At 38.9% G+C, this 23,194-nt stretch overlaps 2 protein-coding genes across 8 annotated transcripts in view; one reads left to right on the top strand and one right to left on the bottom strand.

Moving 5' to 3' along the window:
* Positions 1 to 67: 67 nt before the first annotated feature.
* DONSON (DNA replication fork stabilization factor DONSON) lies at positions 68 to 21,972 on the top strand. Of its 4 annotated transcripts, none has more exons than XM_058732486.1 (12): positions 68 to 866; positions 1,599 to 1,679; positions 2,998 to 3,201; positions 4,394 to 4,572; positions 4,817 to 4,873; positions 5,291 to 5,469; positions 6,665 to 6,746; positions 6,856 to 6,963; positions 7,650 to 7,848; positions 9,223 to 9,435; positions 10,281 to 10,426; positions 21,917 to 21,972. In XM_058732486.1, exons 1-11 carry the CDS (start codon positions 558 to 560, stop codon positions 10,416 to 10,418), a joined length of 1,749 nt encoding a protein of 582 aa, XP_058588469.1. In that variant the 5' UTR covers positions 68 to 557; the 3' UTR covers positions 10,419 to 10,426; positions 21,917 to 21,972. The 4 variants fall into 4 exon arrangements, with proteins under 4 accessions (XP_058588469.1, XP_058588468.1, XP_058588467.1 ...); XM_058732485.1 differs by lacking the exon at positions 21,917 to 21,972 and adding an exon at positions 17,186 to 17,676; XM_058732484.1 differs by lacking the exon at positions 21,917 to 21,972 and having other exon boundaries at positions 69 to 866; positions 10,281 to 11,209.
* Positions 11,286 to 23,194, bottom strand: part of SON (SON DNA and RNA binding protein) — a 33,240-nt gene continuing 21,331 nt past the window's right edge. The window contains exons 7-12 of one of the 4 annotated variants that reach the window (XM_058732468.1): positions 21,371 to 21,481; positions 20,084 to 20,200; positions 15,786 to 15,933; positions 13,148 to 13,219; positions 12,925 to 13,040; positions 11,286 to 12,347 (exon numbers count right to left, since the gene is read on the bottom strand). In XM_058732468.1, the coding sequence (XP_058588451.1) occupies positions 12,189 to 12,347; positions 12,925 to 13,040; positions 13,148 to 13,219; positions 15,786 to 15,933; positions 20,084 to 20,200; positions 21,371 to 21,481 (723 nt within the window). In that variant the 3' untranslated portion in view covers positions 11,286 to 12,188. Of the gene's footprint in view, positions 12,401 to 12,924; positions 13,041 to 13,147; positions 13,220 to 15,785; positions 15,934 to 16,605; positions 16,686 to 18,559; positions 19,943 to 20,083; positions 20,201 to 21,370; positions 21,482 to 23,194 lie in introns of those variants that run through there. The other 3 variants (XM_058732469.1, XM_058732470.1, XM_058732472.1) reach the window with 3 other exon arrangements.

The raw sequence follows: 23,194 nt of genomic DNA, 5'->3' as shown, positions 1-23,194 counted from the left end.
GCATAACTTGCCGGCGGCAGCTGCAGTGTATGCGGGGTGGGGGGCCGTGGGGCGGGAGGGCTGCTGTGGCGTTGCGTGCGCAGGGGGATAGGAGGCCGCGCTGATTCCCTGCCAGGGTTCTCTATTTTGGGCAGGGGGATGTTGGCGCAGGCCCTTCTCCCCAGCTCTAGACGTCGCCACTGCCCTCCGTAAGCTTATCGAAGCAGCGGCTCAAGTGTGACGTCTCCTTTCCCTCCGAGCGCCTAGTCCTGAGCTCGCGCCATCCCTGCTTCGGATTTAAACAGCGGGCAGCTGTTCCGGTGCCGGATAGGGGAGTGCACATCGGTGCCCTGGACCGCGTATTTCCCAGCTACTTGTACCCTCGAAAAGACTAGGGCCCAGGACCTACGAGGGACGCCGGGACGGCGGACCGGAGCTGAGAGCGGGAGCGGGGCCGCTCGGGCGGCCGACGGCGCACGCGCTCGGTGCGCGTTGGGGGCGGGGCTGCGTCGGGGCGGGGCCAGCGCGCGCGGGAAGCGCCCACGGGGAGGCCGGCCGGCTCCTCAGCGCCGCGCGTCATGGCCCTCTCGGTTCCCGGCTACTCGCCCAGTTTCAGGAAGCCTCCCGAGACTTTGCGGCTCCGACGGAAAAGGGTCCGGAGCCTTGAGGCCGCCGCTTCACCCAGGGAGCAGCCCGAGCCGGCGCCCCGCCGCGCCGCTCTGGCCGCCGGGCTGCTCCTCCGCCCCTTCCCGGCGGCTGCAGGCAGAGGCGGCGGCGACCCGGCCGCGGCCCGCAGGAACCCCTTCGCCCGCCTGGATAACCGGCCGCCGGCCGCCGCGGAGCCCCCCGACGGGCCGCCCCGCGGCCAGCAGGAGGCGCAGGACCCGGTGAGTGTGGAGGGGCCCTCGTAGTGGACCCGGCTGTGAATTGGGGCAAGTTCTGGGGTTCGAGGCGAAACGGGCGCGGAGAGCGGTGGCCGCCGCGGTGTCGGGGCCCAGAGCCTCGGGAGGGGCTGCTCTGAGAGGTGGGCTCTGTGGGAAGTGCGCCCCGCGGGCGGCTCGCGTCGGCCGCTCCTGCGGGAAGCGGAGGGCACTGAGCGCGCACCCCCGCGGCCCGGCCCGGGACGGACGAGTTCTGGCCGCCGCCTCCTGGGGGTTAGGGACCGGTGGGGAGACAGCTCGAAAGATCCTGGAACAACTCGTCGTGGAAGGCCACTTCGACGGGACGATCGCTGGGGACCCCCCTTCCCTCTGTGATTCAGAGCCTCCCTTTCTGACGCGCTTAAAAATACTCTGGAGATGGAGGAATGTGGAGGATTCCTGGGGTCCCAATTGCCTGGCTTTTTTTTTTTTTTTTTTTTTTAATCCCAAAGCCTTTTGGGTCTTTTTGCGGTTTCTCCATCAATCACGAGAAGCCAAATCACCGGCCTTTTGTCCCCTCGATTTTGATAGTAAAGTTCAGACACGAAACAAGCGAAGCGCCGACCTATTGATTGGGGGGCATGTGAATGCCCGCACTTGGCATTTATTGAGGAACGTGGGTCGGGTGAAGCTCAGCGCCTCTTTAAAGCAAACCCCAGCATCGTTTACGACTTAAAAGCACCAGTTTTCCCTCCTCAGTGTTTAGATTCTAATCAAGAAAATGATTTGCTCTGGGAAGAGAAGTTCCCCGAAAGAACAGCCGTGGCCGAGTTACTCCAGGTAATAGTCCTTGAATGTCATCAGAATGCGTATTCTTAGAATCTACGTCCGTAGCTCTCAGAAGCATTGACTTGGCAAATCGTTTGGCAGAGTGCTGAGGGCATGATCACCCTTACCAGGGGAAGAGATGGCGTCAGCACCGTAATTGCCTTTGGATGATGTAGGCATGCTGTTTGTAATGGTACCACCGCTCAGGTTGGTGTAGATAGGGGATTTCCTTCGACCTCCAGCACTTTTGTGACACCGTCCCTCTGTGGGTAGCGACAGCTCCAGCTGGTCACTCCACACGCAGCTGCTTTTTGAAGGTAGTCCTCAACTGACTCTTCAGACTAGATCCCCACGTGACCGCCACAGGTTGGGGCGGGTCGCTGACCCTTGCCGACCTCACCACAGCACACACAGTCTTGATTCCATTCCCCAGGTACTCCTGTTGTGATAGTTCAACAAAGGCATGGGGCGCCTGGGTGGCTGTCGGGTGTCGAGCTCACATCATGATCTCACGGTCCGTGAGCTCGAGCCCTGTGTCAGGCTCTGTGCTGACAGCTCAGAGCCTGGAGCCAGCTTTGGATTCTGCGTCTCCCTCCCTCGCTCTCTGCCCCTCTCCCACTCCCACTCTATCTCAGAAATGAATAAATGTTGAAAAACAGAACAAAAAACAAATGCATAGTTTGTCCTAATAGGAGCAGGCTAGAAGAGCTCTCCAAGACCCAGTCTCCCTTTCTTGTAAATAAAAGGTCTTCACAGAGTGTATTAGAAATAATTCCCCCTTCCCTGTTTTTTTGTGATGTTACCTTAAGGGATTATTGTAAGTGAGAATATTGACTTGAAAGTACAGCAAAACAGCTTGGAAAGAAATTTTTGAGATCAGGAAATGGGTCTTAGGTAACATTATGGCCTCTAAGAGCCCTACCTAAGTTACCTGCAGGAGCAGCTTAGCCCTGCTTCCAGAGTTTTAGAGGCTTAGAAGGTGCTTTTTGGGGAAGATTTCTGCTTTGATAGCAATATCAATAGTAGATTTTTTTTTAATCATCATCATGGAAATAGTATATGCCTCTTATAACTGAACTATGTAAAACTAAAAGGTAAAATGTACCCCTTCACCACTACCACCTGTATAAATTCCCACTTCCCAGAGAAAGGCACTGTCAACAGTTTAGTCTAACTCTTTCTAGAGTTTTTCATAGTGTGTAGTATATTTTCAGTATTATTATAGTTTATAAAATTTTGACATTTTAGTGATCATGTTGGTAAAATATGTAGATTGAAGGAGGTTTTTTTCGGTACTCTACTAATTTTTATGTTCTTTGTTTTCTAAAAGACTCCACAAGTATCATTCTCCAAATCTGATATTCCATCCTCAGAAAGTACTGAGTTACCTGTGGACTGGAGTATTAAAACTCGACTCCTTTTCACCTCTTCTCAACCCTTTACCTGGGCAGATCATTTGAAAGCACAGGAAGAGGCTCAAGGTATCATCCAGCATTGTAGGGCAACAGAAGTTACTTTGCCTCAAAGTATACAGGTAATTCTGAAAGAAAAGGAGTATGTTTTAAAGTATCAAATTAATTGTAAAATGTATTTCTCTGCAAAATGTCACAGAAATTTCCTTCTAGTAAGTTTTTCTTCTGACATTTAAAGACACAAGGACGTGAGAAATTTTATATTTCCCAAGTGGTGCTTTCAAACAGTTTTTTCTATCAGATTCAATAACTGCCTGTTAAATTTAGAGACCTGTCCTAAGAACTCGTTAATGTTACAGGCAGGAATTGTTTGAACTAAACTATTCTTTTCTAGGCCTTTTGAGGAAAAAAAATATAAGGGAAAGAAATGAAAAGCTATTGAGTAGAATCGCAAAGGCAGATTGGTTACACTACTGATTTTCTGACATAATGTATACTCTTTTTTTATACACACTAATTGTGACTACCTGGTTGATAGTCTGTGTAATGTAGTAAAGTTAATGAGTTCTAGAATGGTTTTAGAGAAATGTAATTGCATTGCTTTCAGGCAGCTCATCAACTCAAACTAGGTTAAAAGCGATTACCTAGGGGCGCCTGGGTGGCGCAGTCGGTTAAGCGTCCGACTTCAGCCAGGTCACGATCTCGCGGTCCGTGAGTTCGAGCCCCGCATCGGGCTCTGGGCTGATGGCTCGGAGCCTGGAGCCTGTTTCCGATTCTGTGTCTCCCTCTCTCTCTGCCCCTCCCCCGTTCATGCTCTGTCTCTGTCTGTCCCAAAAATAAATAAAAAAAACAAAACAAAACAAAAAAAACATTAAAAGCGATTACCTAAAAGAGGTCTTGGTACTTCTTTTTTAATAAATAGATCAGGATGCTATATGATCCGCATTACCCATTTTCACTAGCTACTGTTGAAACACAGTTGTGTGCGGAGAGGAGTTGAACATAGCGTTACTTATGTACGATATATGTCCCCCACCTGTAACCCTACCCTAATGATGACAGAGATAGTTATTCTCAGGAGAAAACAGGAGAGATGGGAGTCCCATCTGTGTTTAAGTCTTCCTTCTGATGTGGTTCAACATACAATAAATATTGGCAAGAATAAACTACATTTTAGCTCCCGTAACAGTTATTAATACTTTCCTATAGGAAACCGTAAATATTCTCAGACTAAGTGGCATATTCAGTACTTTTTAAGGAAATTTTATACTTCTAGTGTGGCAAAAACTGTTCGATGTCATCTCTGGATTTTAGGATCCCAAACTCTCCACTGAGCTCCGATGTGCCTTCCAGCAGAGCCTTCTCTATTGGCTCCACCCTGCCTTTCCTTGGCTGCCTCTGTTCCCTCGCATTGGAGCTGATCGAAAAATGACTGGAAAGATAAGCCCTTGGTCAAATGACGAAACCTTGCAACACATTTTAATGAGCGATTGGTAAGATTAGTAAAAACTTGTGCATCCCAGTAGTAAATTTTACTTTTTAACAGTGTTCTCTGTTATTTATGATACAGGAATGTGTAGTGGTAAAAGGATCTCTGTGTCCTTCTGAATTATTTTATCTAAACTGTTAATAGCCAGCATTTAAATTACTTTTTTTTCTATTCTTTATGCAATTGTGTAAGTGCGGTAAGTGTTCTATAAATACATGCAAACGTTCTTTTACATTACTTCTTGTCAGTGGCCGCTTCCTTTCTCAGCAGAAGCTGCTCAGAGAAAGTCAGCACCCAGTTACCAAGTAAGTTTTGTTTAAAGAAAAAATAACTAGTGTTTAAGTGGTCAGCACTATTTGTTAAAGTATTTAGAAGTCATCAGTGAGTCCCATGACCAGTTTTAGTCCTTTTAAAAGCCAAGTTATGCGGGTGCCTGGGTGGCTCAGTCAGTTAAGCATCTGACTGTTGATATCTGCTCAGGCCTTGATCTCAAGGTTGTGAGTTCAAGCCTCATGTTGGGCTCCATTACTGGGTGTGAAGCCTACTTAAAAAATAAAATATAAATAAAAGCCAAGTTATGTACATAGTGGCAAAAATTCAAATCATTATAATATTTGTGTTGTGTTTTAAATCAAATGAGTATCAAACTGAATTATAAAAATAATTTTAGATGTTAAGCTAAATGTGTAATAATACCTAAAGAAAATTTTTTTGCTTCAAAGGTCTGTGAGCTTCACTTCTCTATATAATTTGCTGAAGACAAAACTTTGCCCATATTTCTACGTTTGTACCTATCAGTTTACTATCCTGTTCCGTGCAGCAGGCTTAGCAGGAAATGATGTAATCACAGCTCTCATGTCTCCAACAACTAGAGGAATAAGAGAAGCTATGAAAAATGAAGGTAAAACTATAGGTTTAAAATGAGAATACCACACTATATAGTAAGCACTTAAAAGCTAAAATGTGAGGGGTGCCTGGGTGGCTCAGTCGGTTAAGCATCCAGCTTCGTCTCAGGTCATGACCCCATGGTTCATGGGTTCCAGCCCTCTGACAGCTCAGAGCCTGGAGCCTGCTTCAGATTCTGTGCCTCCCTCTCTCTCTGCCCCTCTCCCACTTGTTCATCCTCTCTCTCTCTCTCTCTCTCTGTCTCTCTCTCTCACACACACACACACACACACACACACACACAAATAAACATTGAGAAAAAGCTAAAATGTCAATTGTCTTTTTACCAGTTGAATTGTTTTCTACCAGTTTTACCTATATTTTTTAAGAAACATCTTTATTTCTATTTTTTTTTTTTCCAGTAGTGATTTAAGTTGTCTCCTAAATTACTTAGCTTTAAGTTAATAGTGTTCCCTTTTCTGACCTTATAAACACATATTGGACTGGAAAGTTTCCATCTGAATAGAATTTCCTCTAGAAATTCTTTTATAGTAGAAATTACCTACCCCCTTTTAAAAACACAATTTTCAAACTGGGTCAACCCATTAATGCTCATGAAATCTATATAGTGGGCTCAATCAGCACTTTTTAAAAAAAAATGAAACAGTATGGGGTGCCTGGGTGGCTCAGTCAGTTGAACGTTTGACTCTTGATTTGGGTTCACTCAGGTCATGATCCCAAGGTCATGGGACCAAGTTCCTCATTAGGCTTTGCACTGAGCGTGAAGCCTGCTTAAGGTTTTTTCTCTCTCCCTCTGCCCTTCCCCTGCTGACTGACTCTCACAAAAAGAAAAAAGAAACCGAGTAGAATGTACTTTAGGAAAGAGTACTATACATGTAGTGAGAGTATATATTGTTTCCTCAACCTTTTGTTTCAAGGAGGTAGGGGTGTGTGTGTGTGTGTGTGTGTGTGTGTGTGTGTGTGTGTGTGTGAGAGAGTGAGAGAGAGAGAGAGAGAGAGAGAGAGAGAGAGAGAGAGAGAAAGAAAGATGGGCTACTGTCCAGAAAGTATGAAAGCTATTGCCTTAATAGAGCAAGTTTATAAACAGGTTCAAATCTTCAAATTTTATACTCTCTAAAAGGGCACACTTGTTAAGTTCTTGTAGACAATATTAAAACTCAGTTAAATTTTTCTTTTATTTACTCATGTAGGTATTGAATTTTCTCTGCCGTTAATAAAAGAAAATGGCTATCAGAAGAAAAAGACATCTGGAACAAGCTTGGGAAATGGAGAGTATGTGATTAATATTTTATATCAACCAGTGACTTGCGGACTCAGTGCAATAGTTTTGTAGAGGAAACAGCTTTATGAAATGGAAACTCTAACTATAACAATTTCCTAGGGAACAAGTAATCAGTGATGATGATGATGAAGATGAAAGTTTTTCCTGGCTGGAAGAGATAGGTGTGCAAGACAAAATTAAAAAACCAGACATACTCTCTATCAAGCTGTATCCTTTCAGTTGTGTTAACTAGAAATGATTTTTGTTCAATTAAGTTAGTGATCAATGTAATGTTGATTGGTAATTTTATTTGACTATAAATCTTAAAATATTTTAAGTTGCTATTTAAACTAATTCGTGGGGCACCTGGGTGGCTTAATTGGTTGGGCATCTGACTTTGGCTCAGGTCATTATCTCGCACTCTGTGAGTTCAAGCCCCATGTCGGGCTCTGTGCTGACAGCTCAAAACCTGGAGCCTGATTTAGATTTTGTCTCCCTCTTTCTCTTCCCCTCCCCCACTAGCACTCTCTCTCTCTCAAAAATAAAATAAAAATATTAAAAAAAATTTTTTTTAAACTAATTCTCTATCATGACATTAAAAAACTCCCTAAGTATCAGTAAACCATGAACAATTATTACTAAACAATTTTTTAAAAAATGAAAACATTCTATATAGAACATATTTTTGACTAAGGAACAAATTTGTTTTTGTTAGGTATCAAATTTCTAGCAAATTCAGAGCGTCAAAGAAATTTTGATTTAAACAGATAACCTTATAATTGCAACTAAGTGGGATAGCAAGAACATTTCCAGTTCCGAGTGGGAAGAAAGGGTCCCGGTGATTCAGAATCAGGATGACTTTTTCCCACTGGTATGGGATTTACATTTGCAAGTTCCTTGACTGTCATCTTCAGACGCAAAGAGAAACATGAAGTGCAAATGGACCACAGACCTGAGTCTGTTGTGTTGGTGAAGGGAATGAACACCCTTACATTGCTGAATTTTTTGATAAACTCTAAGAGTTTAATTGCAAGCTCAGGCCCACAGGCAGGACTTCCACCAACCCTCTTATCCCCTGTAGCTTTCCGAGGTGCCACAATGCAAATGCTTAAGGTAATGAAAGGGGGAAAAAATTCTAATTTTCATAAACTGGCTTTTTAAGAAGAACTGAAGAACAGATTCTTGATTTGTTTTTAATAACTGCTAGCATTTTGCATGGTGCATATTGTTTCGCTTTCCTCCCAGCAAAAAAATTCGTTGATCTAAAGGTGTATCAAAAGAATTATGTGCAAATATGAATTATATGAAATGTTTTATTTGAATTCTATGAAAATGAATTCAATTCATTCATAATGAATGAAAATGAATATGATTGGCAGCAAAAGCACCTTGGTGTTCCTTTTTTCCCACATGGAAAAGTTGCTTAATCTCATTTTGTCTCACTTCTTAACTGGCGAAAGAACATAGCCAAACATGTTGTGTTAAATTATAGATCTCAAAACCTATATCATGAATAAGTGAAAAGAGTAGTTGTGTGTCCATATTGTTTTAAAAAATTATGCATATAAATATAAAATACATATTGAACGTTAATAGCAGAATTGAATTTTTATTTTTGTCCAGTATTCTGCATTGAAAATATACCACTGAGGGGCGCCTGGGTGGCTCAGTCGGTTAAGCGGCCGACTTCGGCTCAGGTCATGATCTTGCGGTCCCCGTGAGTTCGAGCCCTGCGTCGGGCTCTGTGCTGACAGCTCAGAGCCCGGAGCCTGTTTCAGATTCTGTGTCTCCCTCTCTCTCTGTCCCTCCCCTGCTCATGCTCTGTCTCTCTCTGTCTCAAAAATAAATAAACGTTAAAAAAAAAAATTTAAAAAAAAAAAAAAAAGAAAATATACCACTGAATTGGGGTGGGAGGGTAAAAAGGGGTAAAGGGGAGTGGGAAGTATGTGCTTCCAGTTACAAAATGAATTAAGTCAAAGGGACAAAAGGTAACAGTGTCGGGCATATAGTCAATGGCATAATAGTGTTATATGGTGACAGATGGTAGCTACACTTGTGAACACAGCATATAGAGTTGTAGAATCCCTGTTGTACACCTGAAACTAATGTGACATTGGGTGCCAACTACCATTAAAAATTTTAATCAAAATATATAAATCAGGATACCATACGAAAAATTGTATTTTGTAGAACATACTGAGACTGAGTCCTAATTTGGAGATGTGCTCTAGATGGAGAATTAACATTTTTACTCGTATAACATTCTTTTGATGTCATATGAACTACTTTGTGCTATACTCACAAGTGTAGTTACTGTCACCATACAATGCTATTATAATACCACTGACTGACTGTATTCCCTCTATGCTGTACCTTTTAGTCTACAACTGTTAAAGAGGGAAACCCAAATGAAGTTACTGAACAAATCTTTAGGGACAAAAGCTTGAGAGACGGTGACCATAATTTTTTCTTTAAATTTTCTTGAAGGCACGAAGTGTAAATGTGAAGACACAAGCTGTTTCTGGATACAAAGATCAATTTAGTTTGGAGATTACAGGTCCTATCATGCCTCATTCTCTACATTCTGTGACCATGCTACTCAAATCTTCACAGAATGGGTCATTTTCTGCTGGACTGTATACACATGAGCCAACTGCTGTATTTAATATCTGCCTGCCAGTGAATAAAATACTGGATAAGGTAAGTAGACAGCTGTAAGCATGTTTCATTGTAGCTAGTTTCCTCAGATGGGAGAAATCAATGATTTGCAATGAGCCAAACTTGTATCTCAGGTTATTCGACTGTACTGTTTAATTTTATCAATCACAGTTACTAAGATGAAGGGATAAGGTCTGGTTTTTTTAGGGGTAAATTTTACGAATTTAGATTGTTGTACTCAATAATGACTAAAGAACTTTCCAAACAAAAAGAAAAGGCAAGTTATTTTCATGGCTATCTCAGATCCAGAACTTAATACTGCTAAATACCTTTATTATAAACAACTATGGATATTTAACCGATATTTGCCTTTAATTTTGGACATAGTAAGGTTTTTATTCACGGGTTATAATTAAGACCTTTAAAACTGCCTCATGCTTCTATCATTTGCCAGATTTCTAAAAATGACCAAAACTGTGTATTTCTGGATACTATTGCTAGAGGTGAAAATTTTTAGCATCAACTTCTATTGATAATGAACTGCCTTTACCTCATAAACATGAATTAGGGCATCCGTTTGTCAAAATTCCCATGGTAATTTTAAAAATCTGAGTGTTCAAGGGTGCCTGGCTGACTCAGTTGGTAGAGCATGCGACTCTAGCCAGGGTTGGGAGTTCAAGCCCCACTTTACATGCGGAGCCTCTGAAAAATAAAGGGGCAGCCAGCTGGCTCAGCCTGAAGAGCATGTGCCTTTTTGCCAGGGTCATGAGTTCGAGCCCCACAGTGGGTATAGAGATTTCTAAAATATATATACTTAAAAATAAGCAAAATCTCAGTGTCCAAAGACTGATGTGCTTCTTGACTAACTTGAATACAAATTTCCATAGGAGACACTTCAGGAGGAGCTTGGTAACTGTGGGTTGCACCCTAAGACTCTGGACCAACTTAGTCAAATACCAACACTGGGAAAATCATCTTTACGGCTTGTGGAATTGAGTGACTTCGTTTATAATTGGAGATCCTGAACACCAAAGTAAGCCTAAAAGGAATCTTTGAGGAAAAAGCCTTCTAGCAAGGAAATTCAAGATTCTTATACCTTTGGCTCTAAAGTTCATTTTGGAAGTTAAAGGAATAGAACTTTAAAATATTCAAGTGTTGATAAACAACCTTTTAGCTTAATTTTTATTACGTGCATTAAGCAAAAGGATTAAGGCTTTAAATCAACATTTTGTTTTTACTATTCTGATTAGATAATTCAGGTATAAAGATAACTCCCAACTCTTAAAAAACCTCAGAAACTTGAATGAGACTTCCAGACCCTTACAAGCTAATTATAAACGGAGTAGAAAATGGAGTATTATGAATGTCAGTGTTGCCTTGAAAATGGCAAACTGAAGCTAAGTTAGTATTAATTATCTACTGGCATTTTGTGACCGATGGCATCAGGGCAAAACCATATTTGACCATTTACCTATACCTACAGTTATATGCAGGTTCTAGATTATAAAGATACAAATGTAGACAAATTCGTATTTGTAGACAAATAGCTAATTGTTGATGTCTCTACCTTAGTTGCCTTCATTCTCATTTCTAATTCCTCCATTTTCAAATATATTAAATTTTTTTTTAATGCATGTTAATTCAAAGAGGGGTATTTTGTATTCCACATAGAATAGTGTTAATTGTAAAGTGTGCTCAGCTGTCATGGTAAAGGAGTATTTCATGTTCTTGTAGGTATTTGTGTGTGTGCACGCGCGAGTGTGTGTTGTGTGTGTAATTCAAATTTCCTTAAAATAAAAGGACGTAGAAATCAAAAGCACTGGGTAAAGAAATGACAATATTTAGTGAAGAAGTATGTGTTCACTTTATGATCCAAAAAATAAGACACCACATTTATTCCAGAGAAGTTTATATTTGGGCCTTAAGCTTTTGAAAATAAAGTTTAGAGACATAGCATTATGAATACCACTGTAATACACATGAAATATTCTATCAGACCCTAAAAATTAACATAAACTTAAACTTTCTCAGTCAACAAAATAGTGGCTGGGTGCCGATTTTATTAGATAAGTTGGTTACAGCATTTTAATTATCATTTAACGTCTATCTAGGTGTAGCTGAAATTCAAAATGCACATCAAAGTAAAACTATATCACAACTCAATGCCATACTAAATGTACTTGGCCTCTGCAGTAGAATTCTAATCGGACTTCATTTTGACTCCCTTCTCATGGCCCAAGTGGCTTTGATGGGAATGCAGGACTTAGTGCTGATCATCACACAACATACCACTTTCTTTTTATAACCTCTACAAAATTTTAAGGGGAGATGGTGGCATTAGCCCTGTGGAACAGATCTTGATTACCTCAATAACACTGGCCCAGTATCTGTCCAGCAGAACCCATTGTGAACTAGTACAAGGTGCACAGCCCTTCACTGATTACAGGCAAGTGTTACAGCAGCCTAGCCATAAGGAAGGGAGGTTACATCATAGTACAAAATACAGTATAAAAGCGTTATTTAACATTCCACACTGAAGATTACGGATGCCTTCAAACAATCGTTTGGATGTTAGCCACTTAAACAAATACATCACTAAGGTAAACAATATAAACATACCAAAACCCTGTATGGTTAAATACAATTTCCATGGTACAAAAATCAAAGCCTGGAGATGTTTGTACAGATTGCTTTTTACACAATGTCTTAAATTGCCAAATATTTACAACATTAAAGAGGAAATACATTTTGATGCAGAGTAAAATTATCTGAAATGATTAATATAAAACCTCAATCTATCTACGTGAGGCACTCCTGAAGCAAGTGGCATTAGCCATGAGGTCCTTTGGTACAAGGCCCATTGCTTGAAGAACCACAGTAGCTGCTGTGGCTTTAGCATGCTTCTTATTAGGGCTGGCAAAGCTGGGCTGGTAAGCGCTTCCATTTATCAATACCTATTCAAGAAAAACATACAATTGGGCTGGTAAGGGCTTCCATTTCTCAATACCTATTCAAGAAAAACATACAATAAGAACAGCATCAAACTTTAATATCTATTAGCTTTGTATTTTTTCACTAAATGCTAGAAAAATAATTCACAAAAACTATAAAACCCATACTATGGAAGTCAAATTAATCTCAACCCAGAAGCAGCAAATCATTTAGGAAAAGGGACTGCAAATTAAGGTCTTCAAATTGAAGGGGCATGGGGAAAGGGGATGGAGAAAACCCTGATAAAGCTACTAAATTAACACTAAATTAATTCCCCATGTTCCACTAGAAAATGTCAAATTCTTCACCAGATTTTGCCCACATCTTTCCCTCCAACATTTTTGAAAAATAGGATATTAACAGGTCATATTAAAGTATACTTAAATATTTAAAAACCCCTACCACTTCTACCCACACATCTATTCACTCCCAACCCACAATGTATCAATATTGTGACGATACAGTGCTTTTCCCTCACCCTCTAAGGTTAAGTCATCAAATTAGTAGGGGTATATAATTAATGCACAAATTCATATTTACCCTAAAGAGAAAATGTTTGCGATGATCAGGGCCACTATCATGGACCAAGAGAAATTCTGGTGGTTGCCACCTTCTCTTATTACAGATTTCCATCAAAGCAGACACAGGATGTTTGCCTGCAGAGAAAAAAAAAATAACTTGTTAATTATTTCTACTGTCTGTGGCAACAGATTATGAATTCAAGTTGGGGATGGGACAAGAGGAAATTTAAATGTTTGCTCACCTGACAGATCTTTCATTGCAGCAGAGAAGTTCCCAGACCTCTTTTGTGCTCTTTCTCCTACTGCAACAAGACCTTTAAAATAAAAAGCCAGTGTTCAATGAATAAATCCCAAAGCATCATTCAAAATTATAAACACAATGATTCCCTCTGTAGGAACCTGAATCTCAATAAAATATTCAACTCCCACTACCCCTGATTTTTATATCATTTGACTTCTATTTTGCTGTTTCAATATATAAATCTTTATGTTTATCATGTACCTTGGTATTAGAAACTGTACAAAAATCAAATGTTCAGAAAACCTAGTATATAAATATGTATATAAATTAAGTGCCATAGTTAACAACTACAGGTCTGTTTCTTTTTAAGTTTAAAAACTAGTGGCTATTACAAGTGCAATCTAAGGTTTCCCATTCCTTAAAAAATGATGGCTCAGTTAATTAAGTTCCCCAGATGGTGAGGATTTTAGGCCACCCCCCCCAAAAAAAAAACTAAAAGGGAGAGGCTGTCTCTATAGATGAACGTGTCCACTTTCTCCCCAGCAAACAACCCCTTTCTGACTTATCAAATGAAGGTATTCTCAAAAGACAAACATAATCTCACTGTATAACCTCCCTTTCCAAAGGGATTTAGCTGTATCACTACCCAAAATCAATGCTTTCCTGACCTCCATTTCTCCTAGGGGGAATTCTTCCACCAGTTCTTCATTAATTCTGCTAGTATGCTTCTCCAAACCCAACACCTGTCACAGAATTCCAAAGATGATGTTCCCTGGAATTATGCAATGCCTTCACAGATATTTTCTTCCAAAAAACCACCTCTTAGGACTCAAAAAAATCTATTCAACTTGTAGAAGTAATACAATGTCAATGTGACATAATCAGTACAATGTCCTTTTCTAATTTAGAGTCTGAATTAACGCTTATTAGCACAAGATGATTCTCATGCTGTTTCTAGCCTACTTGGAATTATTACTAATAAACTCCCTACAATTTGAAAAAAGTGGCATCACAGTATTGTATGTGGATGAGAATGTAGACTTTCTGATGCAAAACATTTTATAAGACACAGTTTGGTCAGAGCTAGTTCGTTTCCAATTAAGAATAATTTAACTGCATCATCTCCAACTTAATTCAATTCTCTGATTACAAAGATAATGAAAATTCTAGTGTTCAACTTTACAGTTTTTAAAAATCAGGCTTATCCAAGCTATTGAAATCACACTGAGCTGACATTGAGCCATTTGATTCTACTTAAAACATAATTCCAAGGGAAGAATTTAAAAGGTACCAGCTGGCTGTTCTCAATAAGCACTAAGTGTATTTTTAATATTCAGCAACTGCATGCAAGCTATATAGAGAGATCCCCATGAGTAGCAAAGTTCCAAGGTGCTCCAAGAACAAGAAAATATGAAGAGCTAACATTGCTGCCAGCAACTGCTCCACTATTCTCCAGCCCCAATCCAAGAAAACTCAATTATGGAGCTTAAAAAGAGGGATATGCAGACTCTTGATTTCAGCTCAGGTCATGATCTCGCAGTTTGTGGGTTAGGGCCCCACGTCGGGCTGCATGGTGACGGTGCAGAGCCTACTTGGGATTCTCTACCTCTCTGCCCTTTCCCCACTCTCTCAAAATAAACTCAGAAAAAGAGACATGCAAAAAAGGGTTTATAAGGTGAAGACAAAACAGCACTCTAGTAAGAAATAAAGAGAATATATAAGATAAAATATTTGAAAAAAGAAAAAAATAAATCCTAGAAACTACAAGTGTATGTTCCCCGTCAAGAGAAAGCAAAATGGGGATTCCATTTCCTAAAAACGAAATATAGGGGGTGCCTGGGTGGCTCAGTCAGTTAAGCATAGCCCTCGGTTCAGGTCATGACCTTGTGAGTTTGAGCCCCACATGGGGCTCTGTGCTGACAGCTCAGAGCCAGGAGCCTGCTTCACCTGCCCCTCCCCGGCTCACACTTGCGTCTCTGTCTCTCAATAATGAATACAAGGTTAAAAAAAAAAAAAAATGAAATCTAGTTAAAATTTCAGTCACACTGATATATGCCTACTTCCTTATTATTTAGCATCTTAACTACAACTGCCTTTTAAAAGCCCAAATTAGTGACTTCATCTGTATCTATACAAGCTGTCACGAATGGGTTAAACTTTTGTTTCCTAACAAACAGCTGTATATATGCTCCAGTTAAGCATCAAGGATATCAAAATGTAAGAAGATTACTATGTGTATTTATTTATTTATTTACGTATTATTTATTTAAAGATGGGGCTGCTGGTGGGCTCTGTTGGTACAGCATATGACTCTTGATCTCAGGGTCGTGAGTTCAAGCCCCATGGTGGGCAAAGAGCTTACTTTAAAAAAAAAAAATCTAGGAAGGTAATGAAACCCTAAGTGTTTTTTTTTAATATTACTTATTTATTTTAGGGGCAAATGAGGGGGCAAAGAGAATCCCAAGTAGGCTCCACAATGTCAGCACAGAGCCCAACACAGGGCTTGATCTCACAAACCGTGAGACGATGACCTGAGCTAAAACCAAGAATCAGATGCTTAACCGACTGACCCACCCAGGAGCCCCGAAACCTTAAATATTAAAGAAGGTATAATAAACATTCCCAGAACAATGTGTTACCTTTTCGGTCTGTCTTAAAATCAACTAGGATAGGTTCCTTATTTCCTTCTTTGTTTTTTCCTAATCCTTCTCCTTCTCTCCAGCCCATTTTTCTCATCAAAACGGCTCCCATTCCTCCAGTTACCGGGGCTGCTCTTAAGAACTGATCCTATCCAAAGAAAGAAAGGTAAAATGTCCCCATTTCAGAGTTAGAATTTGACTACAAATGCAGTGTAATTTTTAAAAAAAAAATCTTATTTTACTTCTAGATCTGATATAGCAATTAAATTTAAGTTTCTATACTTATATACATACTGTAGTGTGGATGCTAATTATTTTCACATTAACATATTTTGAAAGTCAAATAAGGCAAATAAATGGCAGTTTAAAACAGTAGCCCTCCTGCCCCCCTCCAAAAAAAAAAAAAAAAAAAAATTAGAACACTCCTGTTTTCGTCCACTATTTAGGTTCACTGGTATCTCTTCTTAGCTTGCAAAATAAAAAGAAGGCAATGTTAAAACAGTCAATAATATTAATTGTCCCAGGTGTACCTAGTTAATGAATAAAGCCCAGAAATCATTTAGAAATAGTTTGGACACTGAAGAAGCATACTGTTAACATCCCAAGTTTTCTTTCCCACTCTACCTTAAAGCAAGTATAAATATTTTACTTAGAAAATCCCTATGAACCAAAAGGTAAAAATCTTTAAATTCTATTTACACAGTAAGAAATGGACAGTCACATAAAATACCCTGTCATTATACCAAACTGAATTTGAATGCTTTTAAATCCTAGCTTGATGTTAAAAGACTTTTAAAAAACTCCTTAAACGTTTACATACCTAGGCCTCGGTAGCAGCAGTGTTGTGAATAGTAGGGCTGGCACTGACCGGGGCAAGAAGACAGCTACAAGGATTTGGCCCTGAAACAAGTTTCCATACAGAGGGGTGAAAGTTCACAGGTTATTCTGTGAACAGTCATCTCTCTTGTATCCAACCCACTGAACCATAATTTCCATCAAAGCAGCAAACCACTTAATGTCTTAAGATGCACAACTATATACATTAGCATGGTCAACAGTCATTTTCACACATTAAGAAATAAATATGTGATGCCTCTATTTTAAAGGACATCCATGTACACAGAACAGATGAATTCTACTGTTGATCTTTATTGGCCATTTTCCTTTTAATTTATAACATCTCAAAATCCTGCTTTACTTTCCCCTTGTTCTTAAATTTTAGACTTATGTTCTCTAGCAAATATATAGCGAAAGTCATTAACTTATCAACAGAGGGAGTCAAAAATTTGGTATCTCTGGGAAGAGTATGCATTAATCATTTCCTATATTGATAAGTTAATACTAAATTTTTAAAATCTTATTTTTACATAGTAGTAAAACTGTATTATTTTTTCCCCCAGCTTTGTAAATTATATGCCGGGGAAAAACATGCCAATGGTGTGTGACTAGACATTAAGTACAACTAGGTGCTCTGATGGAAGGAGGCAGCTGTGGAGGTAAAAACATACCCCTGGTTCAGTTCCTTATTTGGTGCAGGCCATGCAGTGTTGATGTATAAAGAGAAAAGTTAGCTGATGCTTGGATATCAACTGCCTTGTTGCTACACACCTAAAATGACTTTTACTTACTTCCAGGTTCATCCGCCCCTCTTTTCCAGGCAACACTCCTAAAAAAAAGGGCAACTGTGCAGAGTATAATACAAAACCCCAAATAACCCAGGCTTCCGACTCGGTTTCCATCGTCTACTATCTTCATGTTTCTTTACCCCATTGTGTATATAGTTCACCAAAAAGCTGCTTAATCTAATGAGTATAATAGTAAACAATACTCATCGGGTCATGTCCAAATCACTTAATTCCAGAAAATAAAGGTTCTTTTAAATCAATAACCACTTAAAAATGTCTTACTGACATAATAATGGTAAAACTCCCATCTTTTTTCATCTAAGAATATACTGCAACAAACTAAAAATGAATATGGACTATGTTGGCATTCCATGTGGTTTTTAACATAAAGGAGGGTGTTAGGCTAGTGCAAGGCAAGAAAAACTATGTGATCATTGAAAGTTTTCTAAACACAACAAAGAGACCATTGACAGTGAAGATAAATGATAAATTTCCAGCTAATGACTTTTCCACATTTTTATAAATGTTCATTCCTTCTTTGATATCAGTAGCAAATATTCTTCTGTAAACATATAAACAGGAGTTTTCCTAAAAGCATTGCTTTCTTGTTATTTAAAAACTTTCATGAACACATCTCATAATTTATCAAAATGACTTACATGTACATTTAAAATAATGTAATTGAAAATCTGTCAACTGCCTACATGACTAGAAATCAAAACTTTAAGGGAAAGTTTGCAAGAACCAATTTTAATCAGTAGAAGATTCACTTTTGCAAGTTATGTTAACATGATTTTTAGAACTATATAAGCATTATGGATCAGCACTTCATTATACAAATGAAGACCAAAATTTTACAATGGAATCACATTCAGAAGTTCCTACCTAGTAATGTACAAGACTATTTAATTTTTATCTGCCTAAACACCCACGTAAGCTTCAAGTCTAACTTCCTGAAATACTGAGACTCAAGCTTCAAGATTAAATAGTATTAAAGAATTAAAACTATTGAAATAGGTGTATATAATTCTTCCCAATGAGATGAAGGCCATTTTCAAATACTATACAAATCACTCTACTTTAAATACTATAATTGGTCCAAAATGAACTCAAAAATATTTTTACTAGATTTTCATTTTTTTCCGTGTTAACACCGACCCCTAGTAAATGACATAAAAGTTGTAAATTTTTAATGAATCTGGCCATATGCTCACTAAACACATATTAGTGTACCTAAATATACCAAAACTGGCAGGTAAATTGAGGATGTATCATGTTTCATATTAATTTGTTAATAAGAGGATCATCAGAGATAATGCTATCAAAACTGAAACGTTATGAGATTAAAATATCCAAAGCAACCAAAATCTCATTTTGCAGAAATTCAGCTCATTCACTGGCAATCATAGCAATTCTTCATAGGTGCCCATCACGTTATTAATTATTGCCCCTGTGAAGCAGTAATAAGAACTTGTCTTCTCATGACACTTGGGAGACTGAAATTCCAAGTTTATTACTTGCCCATGATCACAAAAGCAGTCAGGAGTACAGCGGGATAAAGAAACCTTCCCAATCCTTAGACCACGCAGCCTCCCAGTTTCAGCACTGCCATACTGCCAGTACTCCTGAAACAAATGTCCCATCACCCATCCAACCAAGCCACGTCCCTTCATCAGAAGGCATTTCTTTAGAAAGCCCTTCTTAACCACCTAAGACTCCCCCAACAATGAGGCAGCCGTAGGTGGAGTCCACAGGTCTCACTGCAGGAATCTGAAACCAGGAGCACCTACATCTTCACAGCACGAGGCGTCCATCCTCTCCCTTGAATTTAGGTCTTACATATCCTGTTTTTTCAGGAGATCAGTGGTTCTCAAATTGAGCCTGTGGATCACCAGAGGCCACCAGGGCCTAAATGGTGGTCCACAGATAGCAGTCTCCATCCCCACTCCGCCCCCTTCACCACCCCTTCAGCACTGCCCGCCGTCCCCCCCCCCCCCCAGTCCAACCATCCTCCCCAGCCTTCCGGTCCCATGGCAAGATCACCACATGCAGTGCTAATACTGGGGCCTCCCAACCAACTTGCTATAACCAGCAGCTGACAACCACAGGGATCGGGGTGATCACCAGAAGGGTGAGAAATAAGGGCCAAGAGAGCTTACAAGAGGGCACAGGCACTAAAGAAGGGGAAAGAAGGACAGAGGAGCAAAGAAATGGAAAATCTGGGTGGTAAGAGGGCTCTTGGGGACAGTGATCCACCAAAAATAAACCTGTAATAAAGTATCCCATGATGAGAAAAAATTTGAGAACCACTGCTTTGAAATCATTAGATTAGTCCAACAGGAACTGTGGAACATTCTGAACAGCACCTGAGATACACTGTTAGCATTCAAAACACAGTTTTTAAAAAACCACCCCCAAAAAGACCAGCAGCAGCAATAACAAGTAACTTCAGGATATAAACTGAGTGGCTCTTGAGCCTTATTTATACATTTGCCATTGTCTCATGAATCAGGTCCATCTTCAGTGTCCATCCTAGAGTAGGCACACATAGCAAATTTACTCATGAACTTTGGTTATAGTTACTGGCCTCTCCGTGCATTTTTAATAAAACATTTTCTAAAAAAAATCTTAACTTTGTAGTTGGACACTTTTGTACGTGCATATGTTGTGTACCTTTTTAATCCAGGCTTGGGCACCAGTATTAGCCAACTGTTCTTGTGTCAGAACCTGTACTCCTGTACTTCCGGTGAATTGGCCGGGAATGGAGTTCAGCTGAGCCCAGGCATCAATCTGAAGAAAAAAAAAAAAAAAAGATGCCTCAATCAACTGAGTAAAATTACTTGTCTAGTCAAAAATGCCCACTGGTTTATTTCACTAAATGAAATGGTTTTAGTTCTTGAAAAGGCTGAATAAGACTTATTCAACTTTTAGAACAATTTGATGAATGCATACACATTTAAAATGTTTTCTTAAAAGCAGCACTTCGATAACATTCAGTGGGTCCCATTAATAACAAGATTTGAGATGTACGTCTAACAACTGAAAAGCATGAACGATAATACTCATTCTCCAAAATATCACATGGATACATGAATACAGAAAAGAGTTTCATGCGGCACAGAATCCCTGCCCTCTGCTTTATGTACCTCATATAAATGCAATCTAATAAATGTTATGATCGCCTGAGTTTTTAATTAATTACCTTCTTTGTGGTATTAGAAATCCAGAATTCAAGAGACACGCTTAAGGAGTAATAAATGCAGGGAATTATTCAAACCCAGAAAACAGCTTTCTTTAAAAACTGAGCCCTACATTAATCACCAGCATTTATTGTGATGGTTAAAGAATCAGTTGTCCTTCAAAGTATATTTGCTAATAAACATTGGTATTGTTAGGTAGTGTATTTATCTGTCTGAACATGTATTTGTCGTTTCTATATAGATCTACCACGGGAATGTAGAAGACAAAAGGAAAAGCTGTCCACTGTTAAAAATTTAAGTCTAGACTCTGGCCTCAGACTGCCTAATCACTTTTTTTTTTTTTTTTAATTCCAGTGTAGTTAACGTGCAGTGTTATAGTTGTTTCAGGCTGACTAACTACTCTTTACTCAGTTTCCTCAGCTGGAAAATGGGACATCATAATAGTACCTACATCTCACAGAGCTATGATGGGCACATAGCTACTTTTATATACCAGATTACAAACTCAGTAAGAGCACGGATTTTTTTTCTATTTTAACTCTCTTAAACATTAGTTCCTGCCACACAGTACACAATAAACACTGAGTGAATGACCATGCCCCAAAATCACTTTCATTTAAAATAAGCTAATTACAATAAATTACTTATTTCCTTGGATTTTTAGGACCTACATTTCAACAGCATGCCACAGAATTTACTTATGTCACAACCATCTAATTAGTTAAATTCTCATTTAGCAGACATTAAAACTGCTACATACCCTTTCCTGAGCTCGATTTAACATGCTCATGGCTTCAAGGTCAAATGCATTCTCACTTAGTCTTTTCTGAGCAAGTGCCCGTTCACTCATTGCTGTAGAGATGTCCACAGGCTAAGAAAGAAAACATAGATAATTATCTCAAATTATGATAGACCCCCTAAATTCTAAAAAGTGCTCATGTCTTTAGTTGCTACATATCAAAAATGAAACAGTAATCTTACATATTAATAATCTTGTAAAGTACAGGAAAGATACCAAGAAGTACAAGAAACTTGGAAAGCAGATGAGGATCATTTAAGGTAAGTTACACGCTATCAGAGGCAGCAGGTGAACTCAACCCAACATCTGAACTTCAAATTTCATATTTTCTACTGTATTTTCTACTGTAGCAAATTATGATCACAGAAAATTGCACTAAGAACTTAAAACTCTCTAGCCTTCACTAACAAAACAGTCATTTACAAAAACTGGTGCTTTTTTCAACTGTTTTGGAACTATTAATTTTATATTCATGAACAATTTTCATTTTATCCTATTTCTTTTTAGCATAATGTTCAGAAGCAATAAGGTTCTTGAGTAAGCAAGCAGAAAACCACTATCAGGTCAGTTGGTCTTTTACTCATCTGCACATCTTTTCACCTTCTTGCAGTTGCTCAGAGATACAGTTTGGTCTTAAGAACTCCATTTCTTCAAAGAATGTATTTACTATATACATAAACGAATCTTTGTTTTCAGTTTATATGTATTAATGACCCAAATTAAAATATTTCTGGGAGGGTACATAACAACATGAACCAACACATTTAAAATTAAGTATGTCTGAAATGTCTTAGGTCCTCCTTTTCAAAGCTCATATCCTACCTGTAAAAATGTTACGCTAAGCAGAGGTGACTTCATGGTTTAACTTTTTAAAACGTTTCATAATGTCCAGAAAAATTCTTAAAGAACAAATCCCCAATTTATCAGATTTGTGGAAGGCTCAACCACAAAAGGAAAAACACATCAAGTAAGTATTTGATGTTCTTTGTTCTGATGTTAAGAGCTCATGTTGACCTGTATCATCACCAATTCTTATTACTTATTTTTCTTCTAACACAACCCATTAATATTTCCTAGTGATTTCACCCAAGAAAATCCTTTTTTGGAAAATATTTGACATGAAAAGGTTTTCCTATATTCATATGCAAAACATGATTAGAGGTACTGCATGGATATTACAAATATAAGGAAGTCAGTAATATAAATTAACAGCTAAGGATTTTTCTTAAAGCTAAGGGCTACCTGTAATTTAACTATGTACTACATATGAAATACTTCTTATAAAATAAAGACCTATACAGAAGGGTGTATGACTCTAAGAGAATAATTCTACCTTACGCATAAGGATATAAGAGAATAATTCTACCTCACGCATAAGGATTACTAGTCTCCCTTTTTCTACCTTCAGAACCCCTTATTATTCCATCATTCTTCGTTATCTTGCTGAGTCATCTCATAATATTCCCCCAGCAAAATTAAATTTTTTCTTCCACATAGATTCTTATGTATTGCCTTCTTAAAACGAAAGCAAAGCTAAATTCATTCTGTAATTGTAAAGACTGTTTACAGATCCCATGAAAGATCTTAACTGTCAACGTAGTAAATTATCCACACTAATTAGAATATGTCTGGGGCCTATAAAAAATAATCTAAGCAGTCACAATTAAACACTAACACTCTAGGGGTCTTCACTTGTCACTTTTTTGATAATTCTGATCAACTGCTGGGACTTTAAATAAATGGGAACCCAAATATTTCAGGCCAAAATTTACATTCCTTTGGCCT

The sequence above is a fragment of the Neofelis nebulosa genome, chromosome 5, assembly GCF_028018385.1.
Source record: "Neofelis nebulosa isolate mNeoNeb1 chromosome 5, mNeoNeb1.pri, whole genome shotgun sequence".
Classification (NCBI taxonomy): domain Eukaryota; kingdom Metazoa; phylum Chordata; class Mammalia; order Carnivora; family Felidae; genus Neofelis; species Neofelis nebulosa.
Note: the sequence above shows the minus strand (reverse complement) of the source record. Positions and strands in the feature narration are given on the sequence as shown.

Coding starts and splice junctions, on each gene's coding strand:
- DONSON (XM_058732486.1), top strand. CDS start 558: ATGGCCCTCTCGGTTCCCGGCTACTCGCCCAGTTTCAGGAAGCCTCCC. Junction 6,747..6,855: donor ACAAGCTTGGGAAATGGAGA/GTATGTGATTAA, acceptor ACAATTTCCTAG/GGAACAAGTAATCAGTGATG. Junction 7,849..9,222: donor CCACAATGCAAATGCTTAAG/GTAATGAAAGGG, acceptor ATTTTCTTGAAG/GCACGAAGTGTAAATGTGAA.